The 19888-nt window shown below is 42.7% G+C and overlaps 1 protein-coding gene across 2 annotated transcripts in view; it reads right to left on the minus strand.

The window, feature by feature from the left end:
• MRPS22 (mitochondrial ribosomal protein S22) overlaps nt 1–19888 on the minus strand; it is a 586067-nt gene that overhangs the window by 142720 nt on the left and 423459 nt on the right. For both annotated transcript variants that reach the window (XM_044070029.1, XM_044070028.1), the window contains exon 6: nt 12498–12643. In XM_044070029.1, the coding sequence (XP_043925964.1) occupies nt 12498–12643 (146 nt within the window). The remainder of the gene's footprint in view (nt 1–12497; nt 12644–19888) is intronic.

Below are 19888 nucleotides of genomic sequence, written 5' to 3' on the forward strand. Positions count from 1 at the left end.
TATACATGCAATGTACTCTTAGAGCTTAACTTATCTCTACACAAAACAGCCACAGTTGACATTTTTTAAAATATTTAATAATAAATAATAAAAACACAAGACAACACTTCTTACTACACAGTGCTAATCAAGAGTTCAGAGATCACAGAGAAACACTTAAAATAATTCAGTAGTACAGTTCTGACATCACAGAAAAACACAGTCTAATCTTTCTAGTTTCTAGCTATTTCTAAGAAAAAACACAAGTCTAAGATAAACTTACATACAGAGCAAGACAGTGCTGGATTTGGATGGTCAAGACAAAAATGCTTCATGCTCTCTGATTCTCTCTGTTTTTTTTAAATCATATTCCTGGTTCACATTACATCATTCGTCACAGGGTTCCCAGGCTAACAGAAACTACATTTACATTCTTCACCTCTGGGCAGAAACCAGAGCAATATTGGATCCATCCCAGTTTGGCTTTGTCAAAGGCAGATCATGCCTTCTAAACTTGGTTGACTTTTTCGAAACAGTCACCAAAGCCATTGATGAGGGAAAGGCAGTCCATACAGCCTACCTCGATCTGGCGAAGGCCTTCGATACAATACCCCACTCGGGTATCATTGAAAAACTCATCAGCTTAAATGTTAACCCATACATCACAAGATGGGTTGCAAACTGGCTGAGTGACAGAACCCACAGGGTCAGAGTTGCTGGCGCCATGTCAGACTCAAAGCCTGTCACAAGTGGTGTACCACAGGGCTCAGTCCTGGCCCACTCTTGTTTGGCATCTACTTTTCCAAGTACAAGCAAACACAGGAGGGTTATGACTGACAAAGTTTGCAGATGACTGCAAACTGGGCCATAGTAGAAAACACATCTGACACAGATATCCTTCAGAAGGGTCTCACAGAAACGGATAACTGGTGCCAGAGCCATGGCCTAAAGTTAAATGCCAAAAATGCATAGTCATACCCTTCGGGAAAAACAAGGTTACCCCTAGCTACCAAATAGGTGGCAATCCACTGAGCACAGAAGAAGTTATCAGGGACCTGGGGACCCAGGTTGATAGTAGTCTGTCATTCGACACCCATGTAGCTAAAGTAGTTAGGAAGACCTTCTACATTGCCCACCTTATCATGAAGGGATTCTCATCTAGATCAAGGGAGGTCATAGTCTCCTATACTCATCACTCATCAGACCAATGATTGAGTACGATGCCCCATTCGGAATGTATCTGACCCGACACTTGCAGCAGCTGGAGAGGCACAAAGGTTCCTCACCAAAAGGATAAAGGGTCTCAAACATCTGTCCTATGCTGCCCGACTGGAAGAACTCCAGCGCTATTCAGTCGCCACCGCTTGCTCAGAGGTGACCTTTGCCTAACATACAAGGCCATGTCAAACCCAGATTTGATGAATATGCTTCACCTCAAAAAATCTAGATCCGCCAGAGCCACAAGGGCGGGAGACTTAAACCTCGACACGGCTATTAATAGGACGTGCTGGAGGGATAGATTCATCACCCAAAGACTCCCTATGCTGTGGAATAAAATCCCGGTATATGTGAGGCAGAGCACCTCGCTGGCCTTGTTCAAGAGAAATCTTGACCAATGGATGGGAGATCGCAGATATACCCCAGGGATTACCTCAGTGTCACTGCTCGACAGAGGCACAGCAAAATAATGGGTATAGTTCCCCATACTAAAGGGGTGGCGTAAGCCACAAAACTATGGGCTAGGCTTGTAAATGCCCTCGGGCAGATAGCCTAGTATGAACCTATGAACCTATGAACACTTCCCTGGGTTCCCAGGCTAACAGAAACTACATTTACATTCTTCACCTCTGGGCAGAAACCAGAGCAATAAAGGACATTTATGCATGCAAATTCTGGCCATTAACTTTCGCCTTAAAACAATAGCAAGAATTCCTTCATCTAGACTGGCTGGAGCCATGTTAAATCAACGGGTCACAACATGCTTTACTTGGTTAGTAGAGTGCACTGTTGTTACATTTTTTCCAGTTCCACATGTAACACTATTTTTTCCATTTAAGACAACAAGCCTGTGGCTTACATTAATATTTACAAATTACAGAATTATCTATAAAATTCTATCTGGCTAGGCTGGCAGCCTTCAACTATCTTCACAAAGCCCAAAGTTGGGGGCGTCTGGCTCACCAAGTACCCTGATGACTAAGACGGGAACAATCACTGAATCTCCAAATGATGTTGACATCCTACAAACAGGCCTAAAAATGACAAACAACTGATGGCAAAACCATGGTCTGAAACTAAATGGTTAAAAAATGCATAATCATACCCTTCTGAAAATCAGAAATCCCTGCAAAATATAGTACTGATAGCACACCCCTTAAAGTAGACCCAGTGGTCAGGGACCTGGGTACACAGACAGATAGTAACCTAAAATTTAACCACCAGGTAGCTACAAGCAGTGAGGAAATTCTTTTCTGTAGCTCAACTTATAAATAAAGGCATGACATCAAGATCAAAGGAGGTCATACTGCCACTGTATTCGGCTCTCATCAGGCCCATAATAGAGTACAATGCTCCCTTCTGCATGTACCTAACCAGGTACTTACACCAACTGCAGCAGCCCCAGAGGTTTCTCACAAAAAAAAAATACAAAGTGTAAGACACATGTCTTATGCAGACCGACTAAAGGCTCTATCCCTTTACTCCGTCTCATATTGTTTATTCAGAGGGGACTTCTGCCTGATCTACAAGGCATTATCTGATCCAGCCCTGATGAAAATGTTACATATTCACAAGAAAAATTATACAAGGGTTACGCATTCCAGGGACCTGAACCTTGACTCTTAACAGAACTTGCTGGAAAAGAGAGACTGCTATCCCAAAGGCTACCTCATCTATGGAATAAACTTCCCATTTTCTTTAAACAAAGCCCGTCCCTCACTCTCTTCAAAATGAATTTGGATAAATGGATGGGGAGCAGTAAATTCACTCTGGGGGTACTGCCAATGTCCATTATAGACAGAGTCAATCTGTAAAATGACTCAGGGCTCCAACATCAAAGACCCATTACCTGATAATTCCCCAGATATGCGATGGAGTACCAATATTGTCATGTCCTGGGTATTATTGGCTAGGCTTATAAAGGCTCTTGTGCCATTAGCCTAGTAATCACCTATGATCCTACAGTGTAAAGCCTATATATCTTATAATTAAGAAAAATAAGAAAAAGTACTTGTTTATTTTAATATCTTTAACATACATGGCAGTCACTGAAAAAGACCCCCTCCCACATTTAAAATATCCCTGACTGTACACTATACAGCACTGCTTTACAATATAACATGCAGTTTACATCATGTAGTACAATACACATATATTTATAAGAGCTACATTTTTCCTAACAGTTTTCCCTTTAGTTTTCCTCTAAATAATAAATGACAAACAGGGCCGGTGTTAGCATTTTGGGGGCCCCCAGCAAATGTCAAGTTGGGGGCCCTCCTAGGCACTTTTAGTCTAAGTATCACTCTGTCACTGCTACCCCTCCTAAGCAACCTTTTAGTTCATGCTGCACACAGACGCAGTGGTACAGCGGTAGCGTTGTTACCTCACAGCAAGAGGTTCTCCCGTTCGTTTCTCGGCTTGGCCTGGGAGTGCCTTCTGTGTGGAGTCTGCATGTCCTCCCCATGGTTGGGTAGCATTCGAAAGACATGCGTGCGTAAATGGGCGTGCCTTCGTTGAAGGTTGGGTGTCGAGCTGGCACCTTGGCATTTTGTAAAATTCTACTACCAATCATTAGCAGACCGGAGTTTCGCTGTGGCGACCCCTTACCAGGAAAAAGCCGAAAGACAAACAACAACAATGCAAAGACTGACCTGTAGCTACAATGCTCTTACATTACAACAGGCCTATGTACCACACTATGTTGGCCCATTGCCATTATAGAGGGACATTTACAGTTACTAGCATTTAGCTGCAACAATGATGCATTACAACAACTCTACATATAGGTCTGGACTTAGGTGAAATGGTGCCCTAGGCCAACTGTTTCAGCCTCCCACAAAATACACTCGCACAATCCAGTCCTCCCTTTCTTGGGCTCCCCATTCCATACACTTTACTTTTTTTTCTTCCTTTCCCACATTTTGCCTCCCTCTTCAGCTTTTTCAAAAATACACAACTTTCTATGTATTCTGAAGTGCATTTAAAAGTTTGTTTTTCTTTTAACACAACCTTTTCATCCAATGATGTCTTGAACAGAAATTATGATTAAGGAAAGAAATTCTGTGTTTTGTTCAGCTTTAGTTTTTCTTGCATCCTTTCATCATACCTTTCCTGACCAAGACAGCAATAACCATTTAGGAAACAACTGAAATAAGCCAGGGCCTAAGAAGCCATAGGGTTATAGATGCCTAGTACATTTTAGAGGATTTCCCCAACCTTTTAATCCAGTGGTGACCTAAACAAAAACCATGTGTATGAAAAGAATTGCCAATTATGTCTTCTTTGAAAGAAACAAAATCAGTTGTGCCCAAGGCTTAATGTTCAAAGCTGACAAAATAGTAGCTCACAATAAACTGACAAGCCACTGTTTTGAGGATACACAGGTCTTAATCTGGGAATACTACCTGCTTCTCTACCCCTCCCCCTCCCCAGAAAAAAAAGGGCAGTCACTGTCTATACATCCTTCTGGTGTTAGACTGGGATGAAAGCAGAGATTAAAATTGCCACAGTCATGCATTTGAAGTGACTGCTGTCATACATACACATCACATGCCTTCTCAGCCTTAACCCCTAAAGGTAGCCAACTGTATATGTGCCTGATGTGTGCCTGTGAGGAAAGTGAAAAGAAAACTAATAATTTCAGTAATGCATTCTAATTTGTTGCTCCTACACAGTACGCTTGCTCCTACACAAGCTGTAGTAACCATGTTTGTATGTCTCTAAGGTCTCTGAGAAAAGAAAATGAAATATTGACTACACTGTCCTCAGCCCAAACACAAACTATAAATGAACTCCTGTGCATACCTCTAAGGTATGACTGTGATAAAAGTGAAAGTAATAACAACACAATTCCAAAACCCCATAACCTAAAGCAGCTTTCTGTGCACACACATCTAAGCAGGGCAGGTTTTAGAATGGGGGTGCTTGAGAGCAGAGCCCATTATTAAATTTATCCTAACCGGGTCATATCACAATCCTGTTGAGGTTAGAGAGTGTAATCAGAAAATTAATTTTTTTTTATTCCTCATTTTTCCCCAACCAGCGACAGCTTTTGTGGGGCCCACACAGTCAATGATAATTAAGGATACCCTGTATCCATTTACATAGTCTGGGGTGTGAGGGCCACCAGACTTGTAAAGACCTAAGCGTCTGAATGTTCTGTGATATATTTTATGCCTAACTTTTGAAATACAATTACTTGTTAACTGCATTTTTTACTGATACCTAGAAGAATAATGTATGGTTCCTGGCATTACTGGGTGTTTGCACAGATAAAAATCAGTTATGACACGCACACGCATGCATTAGCCATAGCAACACTAGTTCTGTACTTATTTCTGCAAATAGCAATACATTGCTCAATACTGGTACTACCACACCAGATCAGAGACTGCTGTTTAGAAGTCGTCAAACAGCAGCAGGGATAAGTCAGCTTTTGTTTACCTGGTGTTACCTGGTACTGCCACACCAGATTAGAGACTGCTGTTTAGAAGTGGTCAAACAGCAGCAAGGATAAGTCACTTTTTGTTTACCTGGTACTGCCACACCAGATTAGAGACTGCTGTTTAGAAGTGGTCAAACAGCAGCAAGGGTCACTTTTTGTTTACCTGGTGTTATCTGGTACTGGTACTGCCACACCAGATCAGAGGCTGCTGTTTAGAAGTGGTCAAACAGCAGCAAGGATAAGTCACTTTTTGTTTACCTCATTGAGGAATAATAGATAGCTGTGACTGTCCCTGATTTCACAGGCCTTCCCTGATTTTGCTTATAATCTTGCTCTTTCAAAAAAATTTAATTTGCTGGTAAATCACTCAGGATTACAGTCAATAAATCCATACATCAGCATTTTATATTTCTTATTGTCCAAAAATGCATGTTGATGCAAAAGGTGTTATTCTATTACATTTTAAGTGAATTAGAATAATATTGAAAATGTGTTCCTGATTCTGAACCTTTATTCTGCAATTATGTTTGGCACTGCACTGAAATCTTCAGCAAAGAAGTTGATAGTTATAGTATCTGGTATTTTGCCAGTATTTATAAAAACTCTGAAAAAGAAAAAAATTACTAGAGATTGGAAGCATCAGCTCTTTTTAAAATTCAAGGTTTGCACGGAGATCAGTCACTCTGGGTTGCTGATCTCTCTGGTGCTTGCCTTGATCATGTTCATTATTAGTTTTATCCTAACAGGGTCGTATCAAAGCCCTATTCAAGTTAAAGTGCATAACCAGGAAATTAATACATTTTTTCTCCTCATTTTTCCACAATCAGAAGAAGCTTTTGTGGGGCCCCACACAGTCCAGGATGATTACGGGGCCCCTCCCTGCAGCCATTGGTATTACAGATACGTTAGGTATGATGTTAGTTTTAGCACAGAGAAGGCCCACCAGCAGGGTTTAACTAAGCCAGGGGGCACTATGCCATTGGTAAAATATTTAATGAAATTGTGAAGGCTGTTACTATAACCAGAGAAATCTTTGAATTGTAAAGGAGATACAAATAAAAGTTTATACCCTCTTGGTTTATTAAGTATAAAGAACTGCTGTACTACCTTTTATTGGTTTGGCAGATATGGTACAAAATATCAAGAACTTTCTGTGGTTGGGGGCCCCCCCAGGAACAGGGGGCCCCCAGCGACCGCAGGGTTCGCTGGTGCCTAAAGCCGGCTATGATGACAAAGTGGGTTATGTCCTTTACAGTCCATCCACAAGTTTAAAAAAAGTCAACAAAATTCCAGTCTTTCTCAGCCACTTATACTTGCAAAGCCATATTTCACAAATGTAGTTGATGTTTTATAGTCTGATATTTATTAACTAATTTCAGTGTTGCTGGTCTTCCTGATCATCTCCATCTCCTATCACCAGGTTCTGGTGCAAGTCCAATTACTGCGCTTTTTCTGTCTCTCAAGCATTGTGCTTTGGAACACTGGAAAGATTTTGCTGGCTGATTCTATGAGTTTTGCTGTCAGAAGAATGAAAAGCAGAGTACCCTTCTGTTTGTTGGCTCACTATTTTTTGAATAAATGTTTTTTTCCCACTCCTTAGCCTGTTCTGCATCAACAATGTATTTGATCCTACAGGGAAAAATGTTCTGAAGACAGCTGAACACAGCAGGTTTAATCTCATAGATAAACTTGTTGCTCTTCTGTCTGGTGTATAGTGAATAATCATTTCCCACAAGCACTGCAGTCTCCAATTTTTAATAGTTTTGCTTTCTGCACAGTTTTGTCATGAATGACTCTTTCTGTTGGTATGATTTCATCTTTACTAATATACGTGAAGGCTGTCTTCTAACAGATTGCTTTATAGCATACACATGATGTGCCTATTCAATTAACAAATCCTACTGTGAAACACCAGTGCAGTTACATCCTTGTACTTAAAAGTTAATAGTCTGTTCCTTTCAGTTTATCTGACACAGCAGAAAATTGTGTGTATTCTCTGGGTGCTCCATTTTCTAACTTATTTTTTAAATGGCTCTTCTGGAGAATCCTCATGCATGCTCACAGCCAGCATTTTCTTCATTTCAACCTCTGATTTTTGCAGTTTTATCAGTTCATTTGAGTAGCTAGTTAAATTTTCTTCCATTTTTTTCAGCCTTCTGTTATTTGAGTTGATATATTCCTTCCATGTTTCATTTATTTTACACACACCTGAGTATATTTAATTGTTTTTAATCTCTAATCAGGAAGCCTTCTCTTGTAACAAAACTGAAACCTAAACTGCTTTTTGCTCAGTGATTACAGGATTCTTCCCAGCCAGAGTTTTCTCTTCACCTTTTTTGTTTGTAGTTTTTCTTTGGGGTTTTCCAAATTTCTTTGATGGCATTCAAGCAGTGCAATTATTAGCTAGTGACTGAATTTTTTACCCGAATGACAGTTTTTAATGCCCCTTAATTTTTTAGCTTTTTTTCACACATGGAGAGTTGAAATCAAACTGTTGCTCAGAGTGCAGACATCTTTGAAGTCCTACCAAGAGTCACCTATTGAGGTTTAACCCTTAAGGAGAATTTACTGGCATCCATGTCTTAAACACTATGACTAGACACACAGCTGCAATCCTCATAAGTAGCTAAATGATCTTTTTTTTGCACTTTTGAACCCACTGACAGCCAAGCATCACACACACAAGTCAGTTAATCAGCCCAACATTTCCCTTCATAGATTCGTAGGTGCATAGGTGTGTACCAGGTTAATGTCCACAAGGGCCTTTTTAAGCCTAGTTATGCCTCCCAAATCTCTGACAAGTTCTGGCACCTTTGAGAAATGTAAACAGGGGCTTGGGAGATTAAATTTTACAAGTAGGTGCCTAGGAGATGAACCATTTACAGGCTGCCTGTGCCCATTAGAGACAAAGGTGCCAAACCAGGGATAAATTTCCTATTCCCCATCCAATTGATCAAGTTACACTTGAATTGGGTTAGAGGGGAACACTGCTTCACAGGGATGGGGAAGCCTGTTCCAGGCAAGGGGTAGCCTCGGGTACACATACCTGTCTCTCCAGCAGGTCCTATTTGTATCACAGACAAGGTTTACATGTTTAGAATGGGTAATTTTGGTGCTTTTTCTTTTAAGGATATGCAGGAGGTCCATCAGGGTGGGGATCTTAACAATGCCTTGTATGGGAGGCATAGATCACTCCTCAACAGCCTCTAGGAGACAGAATACAGGGGGAGGACTCTGAGGTGATCTACAAAAAAATGTTACTTACACTCAGTATTCTTTAAGTGAGGAATCTCTGTGGATGTTCCAGATGTTGGATGCGCCCAGTTAAGTACATACCAAAGGGGGCACTGTACTCAATGGCACGTCTGATGAATGCTGAATACAGTGGAACAATGACCTCCTTGGACCTAGATGCCATACCTTTGTTTACAACTTACGCAACACAGAATGATTTCCTCACTACTGTAGACACATAACAGTCTGGGATATAGCCTTTAAGTCCCTGACTACTAGGTCGACTCTTAGGGGGTGTTGTCAATATGACAGTTACCAGGGGTGGCTGACTTCACGAAGCATATTATGCATTTCTTGGCATTTAGTTTTAGTCCATAGCTCAGACACAAGTTGTCTGTATGCGTCAGCCCTTCCTGGAGAACATTTGTGTCGTTGGGGGATTCTATGACTGCTCCTAATTTGCAACTGCAAGAGGGACTCCATTTGTGACTGCCCTCTATGTAGAGATGGATTACCTAGTTCTAACTTTCTGCTTCCTGTCTGGGAGCCAGATGGCTATCCAATGGGTGAAATAAGAGTTTATACTTAACCTCTTGAGTTTGTCAACAATGCCCAAATGGGGTACTGTGTCAAATGTCTTGACTAGGTCAAGGCAGGTAGTGTGAACCATTTCTTCCCTCATCCACTGCTTTGGTAACCTTGCCAAAGGAGTCCACACCAGGTTGATTAGGCATGAACTGCCCTTAACAAAACCAAACTGGGTTGGTTTCAGTGCCTGTAGGTTTCCTATGTCATTAATGATCATTTCCATTATAATTCTTTCCATTGCTTTACATATGAGAATAATGAGACTTGTGGGTCTGTACATGGGCTACTTTTTTTGCAGAGGGATGACTGTTGCTATTCTCCATTCATAAGACAAGAAACCTGTTTGGTAGACTACAGTTAGAGAGCAATTCAAGTGGGCCTGATAAGATCATACGTCATACCATTTAGAAGGCTTCCTGGGATAGTGTCTGGGTCCAGTGATGCAGTGTTCGTGGCCTGAGGGGAGGTTGAGGGAGAGAGGGAGGGATAAAGTTAGAGCAAAATTTGTCATCCAGTAGGCTTGCTTTATCTTCTAGCTCAATATAGGTGGCTCCATTAATAATGAGCTCTGCACACAACTGTTTATTGCCTTTGTGGTTGTGGACATAGCTAAAGAATGCATTGTAGATTGTCCTTGGCCTGGGAGGCCAAATTTACCTCAAATTTGGTTTTGGTAGTCTTTGTTTATCCTCAGAGTTGTTTGTTTAGTTTGATGACAGTGCTTTTACCCTATTGATGCTATGCCTCCTAATTTTTGCTATGATTTTCTTTCTTCTGTTATATGACCTATTAATGTTGTGATTCCACCAGGGTGGCTTGTTTTTTTATGTAGTTCTGTACTTCTTCCTGGTGGGTACAGCTGCATCTTTGCAGCTATCAACATGCCTGTATAGTGTTTCTGTGTACAATGCCTCAAAGGCAGCAGTGTTCTCAGGGGTTATGGGGGGGTGAAATTTTGCCAGGTGATCACTTAATAGTAGAAAGTTAGCCTTAGATTAGTTCATGAACATTCCATTTTGTTGGTTTGACCTTACCAGAGAAGACATTACACTGGGGGGGGGGGGGGGGTAACACTCCTATATTACTGAGGACCAGAGCCAGTATGTCTATGCCTCCACAGCTGACGTACTAATAATCTGGTCCCGGTAGTTTGCTTTTACAAAATCCATGAAACTCTGTGCCTGCAAGTTCTAGTGTTGTATAGAATTCCCAGTTAATAGTGGGGTAATTAAAACTGTCCATGATTATGGTATTGGGTTGGATGGTGAATGTTTCCATTAAGCTTTACTACATGCTAAGGGTTCCCTGGGTCAGGGAAGGAGACCTATAGCTTTCAATGAAATGGCATGAATTTTGACTATGGTGATTTGAACATGGAGATGCTGAAATGCATAGTCTGTGGTTTGACCAGTCTTGAGGTATATTTATTTCTGGTGTAAATCAAGACACCTCCACCTTTAGTCCTTGTCTCTGTAGTTGCTGATCTAAATGTGTGGAAGGCCTTGCACTGCCGGTGTGATCTCAGTAGCTTTAGACCAAATGTCAGTGACTGCACAGACATCGGCAATCTCTACAGTTAGGAGAGACTGTAGGGAGTAGAGTTTCTTGTTTAGACTCCTAGCATTGAGCAGTAACACCCTCAGATTTTTTTGGTTTTAATTTGCTACCTCAGAAGTACTTTCAGTTCAGCACAGGCACTATGGGGGAGGGCAATGTTTTAGCTAGTATTCAAAAGCCTAGAGGGGACAGGTGCAGGCCATCCCTACCAAAGCGGCGTGGTCTGTTGACCATCTTCCATGCTGACAAATACTGCACTCCTTAGAATGACAAAAATATACAAATAGGGGAAATCTGGTCAAGGTATTGGGGAACTTCTAATACTCTTTTTGATAGGTGCCATGGGATGTTTTACATCTACCTGGGTTACCACCAACTCAGGCTGATGGGACCTTATAACTTCTCATCCGAAGGACAAAATCTGACCAAGAGGTGCCACCATTAAGGCAGCCTCCCTGGCACAAATGTGCACACACCCAGTGAGTGGCAGAAAGAGATGTTCACCAGAGCCAAACCAAGTTTAGATTTAGAAATAAGCCTCATTCTAGTCATCTGGGGGATGAAGCTTTTGTATTTTCCTTTACATTACTTTGAAAACTTCAGTATCAAAACCGATCTTCATTTTTGTTTTGCAAATGAATAAATGTGCACAATGTATTAATTTATATAGCTTAACATCCTTTAACTGCCACAGTGTGAAAATTCAACCAAATGTCCACAGGGATGCCTGCCTGCTGAACATACCCTGTCCAGAAGACTGACATTTTCTTACAGTTTAATAAAGCACAAATGTATGCAAGTACTTCTATGCAAACATTACATACTATTCTAATACTGAACAAATTAGAAAAGAATAAACAATAAATTATAATAAACACCTCCACCTCTATTATTAATTTCCTCTCTAGCATTTTGGGTCACTCATCCTATACATCTGACTTTTCTACCAACCCAGTCTGAGCAGGTACTGTGCCAAAAGGCCTTGCAGAAGCCAAGGCCCACAATATGCACAGGGCTCTCCGCCATCTTAGTGGTAACTTAGTCACAGAAACATAACTAAATCAAGATGCACACTAGTGAGTACACCACTTTGTGATGCTCATGACAACAGAGTTAGTGCTTAGTGGGTCAAACAGCCTGTCAAATACAATACTTCTTATGACCTTCCCTGGGATGGAAGTTAGCTTCAACAAGCCTACAACATAAAAATTTAAGACTAAAAAGTCAGTATGCATGATAAAGTTTGGGTAAGTACAAGAAGTGCAATACAGAGAAAAAGTTTAATATCTCTTGTAAACTCACTTTTGCTCAGTATTTCAGACTGTGTAATGGGTAAACTGTAACAGTCAATAACACTTGTGGTTTAGTCTGTTGACCTACTGTACACTAACCATTTCCCCTTTATGTCTATAATATTACACTGTTTAATATCAAACATTTTACAGAAAGTAATTTAGACAGGGAAAACAAAACTTACAGGTATCTCTGGAGCATATCTATCAATAAACCATCTATCAGTTTGTTGTTCACCAAATACCAGGTCATTCCTCCAAAATGTCTTGTAGACCGCAGAAGCTCATACTTTCCACGCTTATCAATATCCTTGTAGGTCTGATGATGTACCTAATTGCAAAAAATTACAGGAGATTCTTAAACTTCAACAATTTGTTAAACATCGAGTTGACAGTTTTTTTTTTCATACACCTGTTTTCCTAAATGCGAACATACACAGTAGACAATGTGCATAAGACAGTACAGTTGTGCACACTTACATAAATGTAAATGTTCGAGTATATTCACTGTTGCAGTCATCGCATTTGGGTTATCCCTGCCAGGGCAGCCCTCGGACTGACGTCAGGTCGTCAGTGGTATAAAGTAAGACAGCCAATGCCATTATATCAGTTTTTCTTGCCCTAACCTGTCAGGAGCCCCCAAAGTAGGAGGCTCAGTTCTGGTGGAAGAACCCCACTAATGGAAAATAAATACCGATGTGTCCCTTGTAAGGAAAGAAATAGAATAGAGGGGGATGGAGGGAGGGAAACTAGGACTACAACAGTGAATACTCTCGAACATCTACATTTATGGTAAGTGTACACAACTGTACTATGTTCTTCATGTTTCACTGTTGCAGTCATCACATTTGGGTAGATTCCCAAAGCTGAAGAATAGGGTGGGGGCAGTCAAGGAAACTAGGGGCTGGCTAGGATGGTCTACAAGACTACAGAGGTAAACCCTGCCCTGGATTTGGAAAAGAGAGGCAGGTGGTAATGCTTGGTGAAAGTGTGAACAGATGTCCAGGTGGCAGCCTCCAGGATGTCCCTGGTGGGGACTCCTCTTAGGAAAGCTGCAGAGGTGGAGGTTGTTTTGGTGGAGTGTGTCCTGACCTCCTTGGGGGGAGGCTTTCCATGCTGTCTGTAGCAGAAATGGATGCAGTGTGCTATCTATCTGGAAATGGCTTACTTGAAGATGGCTTTGAAGATGGCTTTGCCTTCTGCCCCTGTAGCAAAGCAAACCAGCAATTGATGAGACTTTCTAAGGATTTAGTCCTGTCCAGATAGAGTCTGAGCTTTCTGTGCACATCTAGTGAGTGAAGAATCCTTTCCCCTTGTTCTGGGTATTAGGAAAGAAGGTGGGCAAATGAATGGACTGGTTGAGAGCCACACTGGAAACCACCTTGGGCATGAAGGATGGGTTAGTTCTGAGGGACACCCTGTCTGCATAGAAGATGAAGGGTTCCACAGCCATGAGTGCGTGCAGCTTAGAGACTCTTCTGGCTGAGGTGATGGCCAAAAGGAATGCTGGTTTCCAGGAGAGAAAATTTAGCTCTGCAGAAGAAGCTGGTTCGAAAGGGGGAAGGGTGAGTTTTTCCAGGAGAAAGTTAAGGTCCCAAGCTGGTGTTGGTGCCCTTCTGGGGGGCCTCAAGTTACTAGCCCCTCTGAGGAACTGTTTGATCAAAAGATGTGAGAAAAGGGGCCGCTCAGTGGGAAAATGAGCAGAAATAGCAGAGGCATGAATTTTTACAGAGGAGAAAGAGAGACCACTGTGTAGTAGGTCAGCTAAGTAATCTAGGATGAGAGGGATGGAGGTCTGTGCCGTACTGTCTCCCTTAGCCTGGATGCAGGTGCAGAACCTTTTCCATTTATCTGCATAAGAATTCCTGGTACTGGGACATCTGGTCTCACGGATAACATCCAGAACCTGTTTACTGAGGATGGCAGATTGGTCCGGGGTTAGGGAATAAGCCAAGCTGCCAAACTGAGTGTCTGCAATTTGTGATGCATGAATTCCCCATCCCTCTGGGTCAGGCGATTTGGAATCTGAGGAAGATGCCATGAAGGCAGCGGGGACAGGCTGCGCAGCAAGGGGTACTAGTGTTGTCGGGGCCAGTTTGGAGCTATAAGAATGGTCCTTGGTTTTTCCTCCCTTATTTTGAGCAATACCCTGGGAATGAAAAGTAGGGGAGGAAAGGCACAGACCAACAGACTGACCAGGGGAAGGACAGGGCATCCACTTTCCACGACATGCAGTGATGCTCCCTGGTGCAGAATTTGCTGAGCTGATGGTTGTTGTGAGAGGCAAAGAGGTCGATCTTCAGGGTTCCCCATTTCAGACTTATTAGGGTTAAGGTACTTCTGTTGAGTTGCCACTCGTGTGGGTCCATTAGGTTTCTGGTTAATTGGTCTGCCAGAGAGTTGAGAGAGCCTGGTAGGAACTGTGCTATCAGGTGCATGGTGGAGGCTGTGAGCCAAAGGGTCATGGCCAGCCTGCATAGAGGGTAGGAGTGAGTCCCTCCCTGCTTGTTGATGTACCACATCACAGTGGTGTTGTCTGTTTTTATCAGGAGAACCCCTGGAGAGAGAAGGGGCTTGAAAGCTATCAAGGAATGCTGCACAGCCATCATCTCTTTTTGACTGATGTGCAAAGGGCTTACCCGAGGGCTCCATTGGCCCTGTAAACACCTGCCATCCAGGTGTGCACCCCAAGCATAGTCTGATGCATCTGTAGTGAGGGTCAGGGTGGGGAGAAGGACACTCCCTTGCTGTGGGAGCATGCTGTTGCCCACCAAAGAAATTCCTTTTTGAGGCAAGGAATTATAGGTAGAAGAGTTTCCAGGTCTTGAGAGTGTTAACACCAAAGGCTCTTTAGGTACCACTGAAGTTTCCTCATATGCAGTCTGGCACATGGAATGAGTAGCATGCAAGATGTCATGAACCCCAGAGCTTGCAGGATCTTCCTTGCAGATAGCTGGGGCCTGGTGGCTAGTTGAGAGAGGTAAGTTGTCAGGAACATTTGTTTCTCTGGTGTAAAGAATGCAATCTGCGGTGCTGTGTATAGACTTGCTCCCAGGAAGATTATCCTTTGGGTTGGCACATGTTTGGATTTCTTTTTATTGACTGTGTACCCTAGGGAGGTTAGTAGGGTCTTTACAAAGGCCAGGTGCTTGAGCAGCTTTTCCTGGTGTCTGCTTGAATAAGGCATTCGTCTAAGTAAGGGTACATTTGAATATTTCTTTGTCTGCAAAAGGCAATGGCCAGAGCCAAACATTTTGCAAAAACTCTGGGAGCAGTAGATAAGCCAAAAGACAGCACAGATAACTGAAAGTGCTGAGATCCTGCCCCGAAGTGGAGATATTTCCTGCATGATTCCCTGATAGGGATGTAAAGGTACGCCTCTTTTAGATCTAGGGTGGCTAGCCTAGCATCCTTGGACAACATGGGTAGCAGCTACTAGAGGGTGAGCATTTTGAATTTTGGGATCACTAGGAAGGCACTTAGAATGGATAGATCGAGGATGGGGCTCCGGTTGCCCTCTTTTCTGGGCACCAGAAAAAGTCTGGAGTAGAAGCCTTGGCCTATCTGTTCTGCAGAAACATGCTCTACTGCTCTCATGGAGAGCAGGGAAAGGATTTGCTTTAGAGCCTCTACCCACTGATTTGGTGGTAGATCTGGGTACCCTTATGGGGTTGGAAGGGTATGGAAGGGAAATCTGTATTCCTGAGGCACAATGTCCAGAACGCATTGGTCCTTGGTTATGTTGGCTCAGGTGTTTTGAGTGAAAGGAGAGTTTTCCTCCTAGGGGTAAGTGAGGGTGAGCAGAGGGGGGAGGTGAGTCATTGTGAGTTCTTACCATAAGGGGGTGGCTTAGAACTACCTGGTTTTGAAGTGGAGGTAGTCCACTGCTTAGATCTCTGCATTTCCTGGGGCTGCTGTCTGGGGGGTCTGTTTCCACGGGGCCTGGGCTTGGCTGGTTTACTCGGAGCAGGAAAGGACAATGTCTACAAAACCTAGGGGGCTGGACTTGTTAGAAATCCTTAACCGTTTGCATAGATTTTGCTTTTTCCCATCTTTTTTAAGATCTCTTCTGCCTTGGTGCCAAATAAGTTGCCTTTGTGCAAGGGGGCATCCAACAATTTAGATTTGACATGGTCTGGCAGGAGCTGTTCCTTAAGCCATGCATGTCTTCTAATAACCGATCTAGTGACTGTTGCCCTGCAAGAAGCTTCTAGGGCACTAAAACCACAGTGCAAAATGTGTTTGGTTACTTGGTTTGCAGAATGCATTAAGTCTTATGAATCTTTGGATTCTGCCCAAGCAGGGAAGGAAGACATTTTTTGTTTAAGGAGTTCTAAGTTACGTTGCTGAAATTTCAGCATATGGAACTGACAATTTAGTACCCTGATAGCAAGAGTAGCGGAGGTGTATACTTTTTTACCCCCATCTGTCCAATGCTTGGGAGTCCCTGTCTGAGGGGGTGGGATTCTTAGCAGATGTTGCTTTAATCCCTTTTGGGCCTTGAGAAATGACTTCAGGGTCAGCTGTTGGATTTTTAAAAAAAAGTACTTGTGTGAGTCAGGGACTCTATAGTACCGGTCTGGTTTTCTGGGAGTAAGACGTAGGGTGTCAGGAGTCAAGCTAGATTCAAGGAAAACATCATCAACAACATCCCGGACTGGTGGGGATGGCCAAGGGTCTGTGCTGCAAAAGATCTAAGAATTCCCTGAGTCTCTTTATGACTGGGGGTAGTCCTGACTCTTCCATTGGAAATGCTCCCTTAAAGTATGTAGGGTTTCCCCAAAGGAAAAATCCTCTGGGGGAGAGGCTGAAGGAATGGAGTCCCCTGCATCAGAATCCTCATAAGTGGAGAGGAGTTGCATGCTTTCATAGTCAGATGCATCAGATTCATCTGACTCTTGTTCAGACAAAACTACAGGGAACAGATTTATTTTCCTTTTTGAGGGTGTAGCTTGGCTTCCCCTGATCAGCATGAGAAGGTCTTCCACCATTTTAAGCATTTTAGTTTGAGGCAAGGTGGCAGGTGCCTGAGCTTGGGTCGTCGGTATTTTGGGTGTGGTTCGAACCCTGGGCCTAAGAAACTCAGTCGTTTTTGAAAGAACGGTAGTGGCGAAAGAAGACGTCTGTTTGAGTCGAGATTCGGTAGTGGGAAGGACATCCTCAGAAGCCTGTGCCTGCTCAGTGGCTCCAGACCCATCCAAGGTAGAGACGACCGCAGGATCCTTAGTCGAAGAAGAATTTTGCGGCATACCAGACTCCGAAAGGGTCTCGGTAGTGGCCTGTGAATCAACTGAAGTGGGCATCAGGGGCTGCGAAAGCACCTCACTGAGTACTGGAGGACTGACGACTAGCTTAACGGAAGCATCGTCGGAAGGTTTGGATCTATGCGGTCTGTCTCTGTCTTTATCTTTACGTTTTTTCGGAAGATCTTCTGTCGGATGGCTTACCAAAGCCATATCGGAATTCAAAGACTGTATACAAAAATATCTGGCTACAAAAAAGGCCAGACGACGGATAGTTCTGGCGTTAAAGCACAAAAGCGACAATGGGAGACATTGTGGTCTGGGCCAAAACAAGTGACGCAGTAAGAGTGGAAGTCTCAGTGTGGTATTTGCTTTCCACATGTGAGACAATTGTTAACTTTTTCTGACATCGGTTAGTGCAAGAGAAAAAGGATCCCCAACAGGGTACTTAGCTTTAGAAGACTTCAATTTCAATTCGGAGATGAAAACTCAGCTAGTGGCTGACCGGCAGTCGTACGAACTGCTTCTGCTTTGGGCTCCACGGCAAAAAAGACTGGTGTAATGGCATCGGCTGCCTTACTTTATACTACTGACGACCTGATGTCAGTTCTCAAGCAACAACAACCAACGCAGATACTAAGTCTTTGGTATTCGGGCCAGTCGAGGGCTACCCTGGCAGGGATAACCCAAATGTGATGACAGCAACAGTGAAACATGAAGAACATGTGTTTTTATATTTACGGACAGTAAAGAAGTTCAACCAGAGAAACGGAAGTAAATTTTCCACTGTTTTCTGAATGGTTTGTTAAGATGTGTCAGCATACCGTGGACTGGACAGTCATCTGTACTCGTGTAAAACAGGACACTTAACAGCTCAGTAAATTAAGGCATCACACATACATAAGATATCGCTAAACAAAACTATACACTTGGGTTAGACTCCATAGGAAGCACAGTCAAGCTTGTGAGTCTTCATTACCAAAACAGGAGCTAGGTCTTACTGTTATCAGCTGTTCTACAAATAGATCCCCTTTATGGGTCCTCACCAGCAAACACAGTTCTAACACAAGAAGTACAACTGTGACATGTAGAGAACAAGTTTAATGACTACACAGCAGTGCTTAGCCTTCAGCCCATTAGTTTGTGCCAGCCATTACCAAGCACACGTCTTGCAAATAAACAAAATGAAAATGTATCTCTCGTGTTAAACCATACAAGTACATCTTTGCTCTACTCACAAGAAGTTTTAACACCTACCCACATGCACACAAATGCAAAGAATAGTAGGAAATTACCCATAACATATGACAGAAGATCTCCCTATAGGAAAGGTGGAATTAATTATATCTTGTAGCCAAAGTAAATGATTTGTTTTACCTAGATATCTATGCTCAGGTGGAGCCAGTTGTCTTTGAAATGGTTTCTTCTTCATCCCAGGAAGTTAAGGACAAGGAGAGGTGACTGACCTTAGTTGAGTGGTGATCTGCTTCCCCTTCCATTTTTCTGCTACCTCTCTTCAGATTTTTTTTCTTAAAAAAGCCATTCTTTCCTCAGGTATGCCTCCCTGGACCGGTTAGGATAAAGGGGCCAATACTTGTTAGAATAATTCCACTCTATTTAGAAACTGTTAGAAAAAACAGATAGTTGAAAAAATATTTCTCTTTTTCTTTTCTCCTCTACTCTCTCTCAGGCAGTTCTTGGTTTGGGTAAAGTTTGGATCCTCTGCCAGGCACAATTAATGGTGCCGGTAGCTGCGCTTGTAGCACAACTGTCATCAATATCTCAGCCCATACAGGATGGCATGTTTTTCCAGTCTCAAGGTTGGCTAAGTCACCCTACACAACTTTTCCTTAAGGGCCTCATCTGTTCTGTCACTCACCAGAGCCTCAGTCTGCCAGAGGATGTTTCCTGATACTTTAACACGTGCATCTGACGTCTTTGGTCCTGACAGCCAAAGCTGAAAGCGCATACATTTTTCTACCAAAACTGATCCAGCACCCTACCTTCTCTATACAGTTTTAATCCTGCTCCATCCAAGGACAAAACAGCAGGGCCTGACTCTGAATTATTGCATAGATGTCCAAATCTCTCTTGAACTTTGCTAAAATGGCCTGGCATCTTGCAGGCAGATGGGTGTGGATCTGGCTCAAGGAAGGCATTCTCAAAAACATCTTTAAAATGGTTGTATAAGGTGAAGAATGGCCACAGGTATGGTATACTTCATCCCCAAGAGTTTCACATATCTTTTCAGAGTTCTGGAGAGCTCTTTAGTTTCCACACATGAACTGCTCTTTCATGAGCTTGACAGTCTTAAGGGAAGACAGCCTTAGGAT

This window comes from Protopterus annectens, chromosome 4.part1 (assembly GCF_019279795.1).
Source record: "Protopterus annectens isolate FY-2018-M chromosome 4.part1, PAN1.0, whole genome shotgun sequence".
NCBI classification, from domain to species: Eukaryota; Metazoa; Chordata; order Ceratodontiformes; family Protopteridae; genus Protopterus; species Protopterus annectens.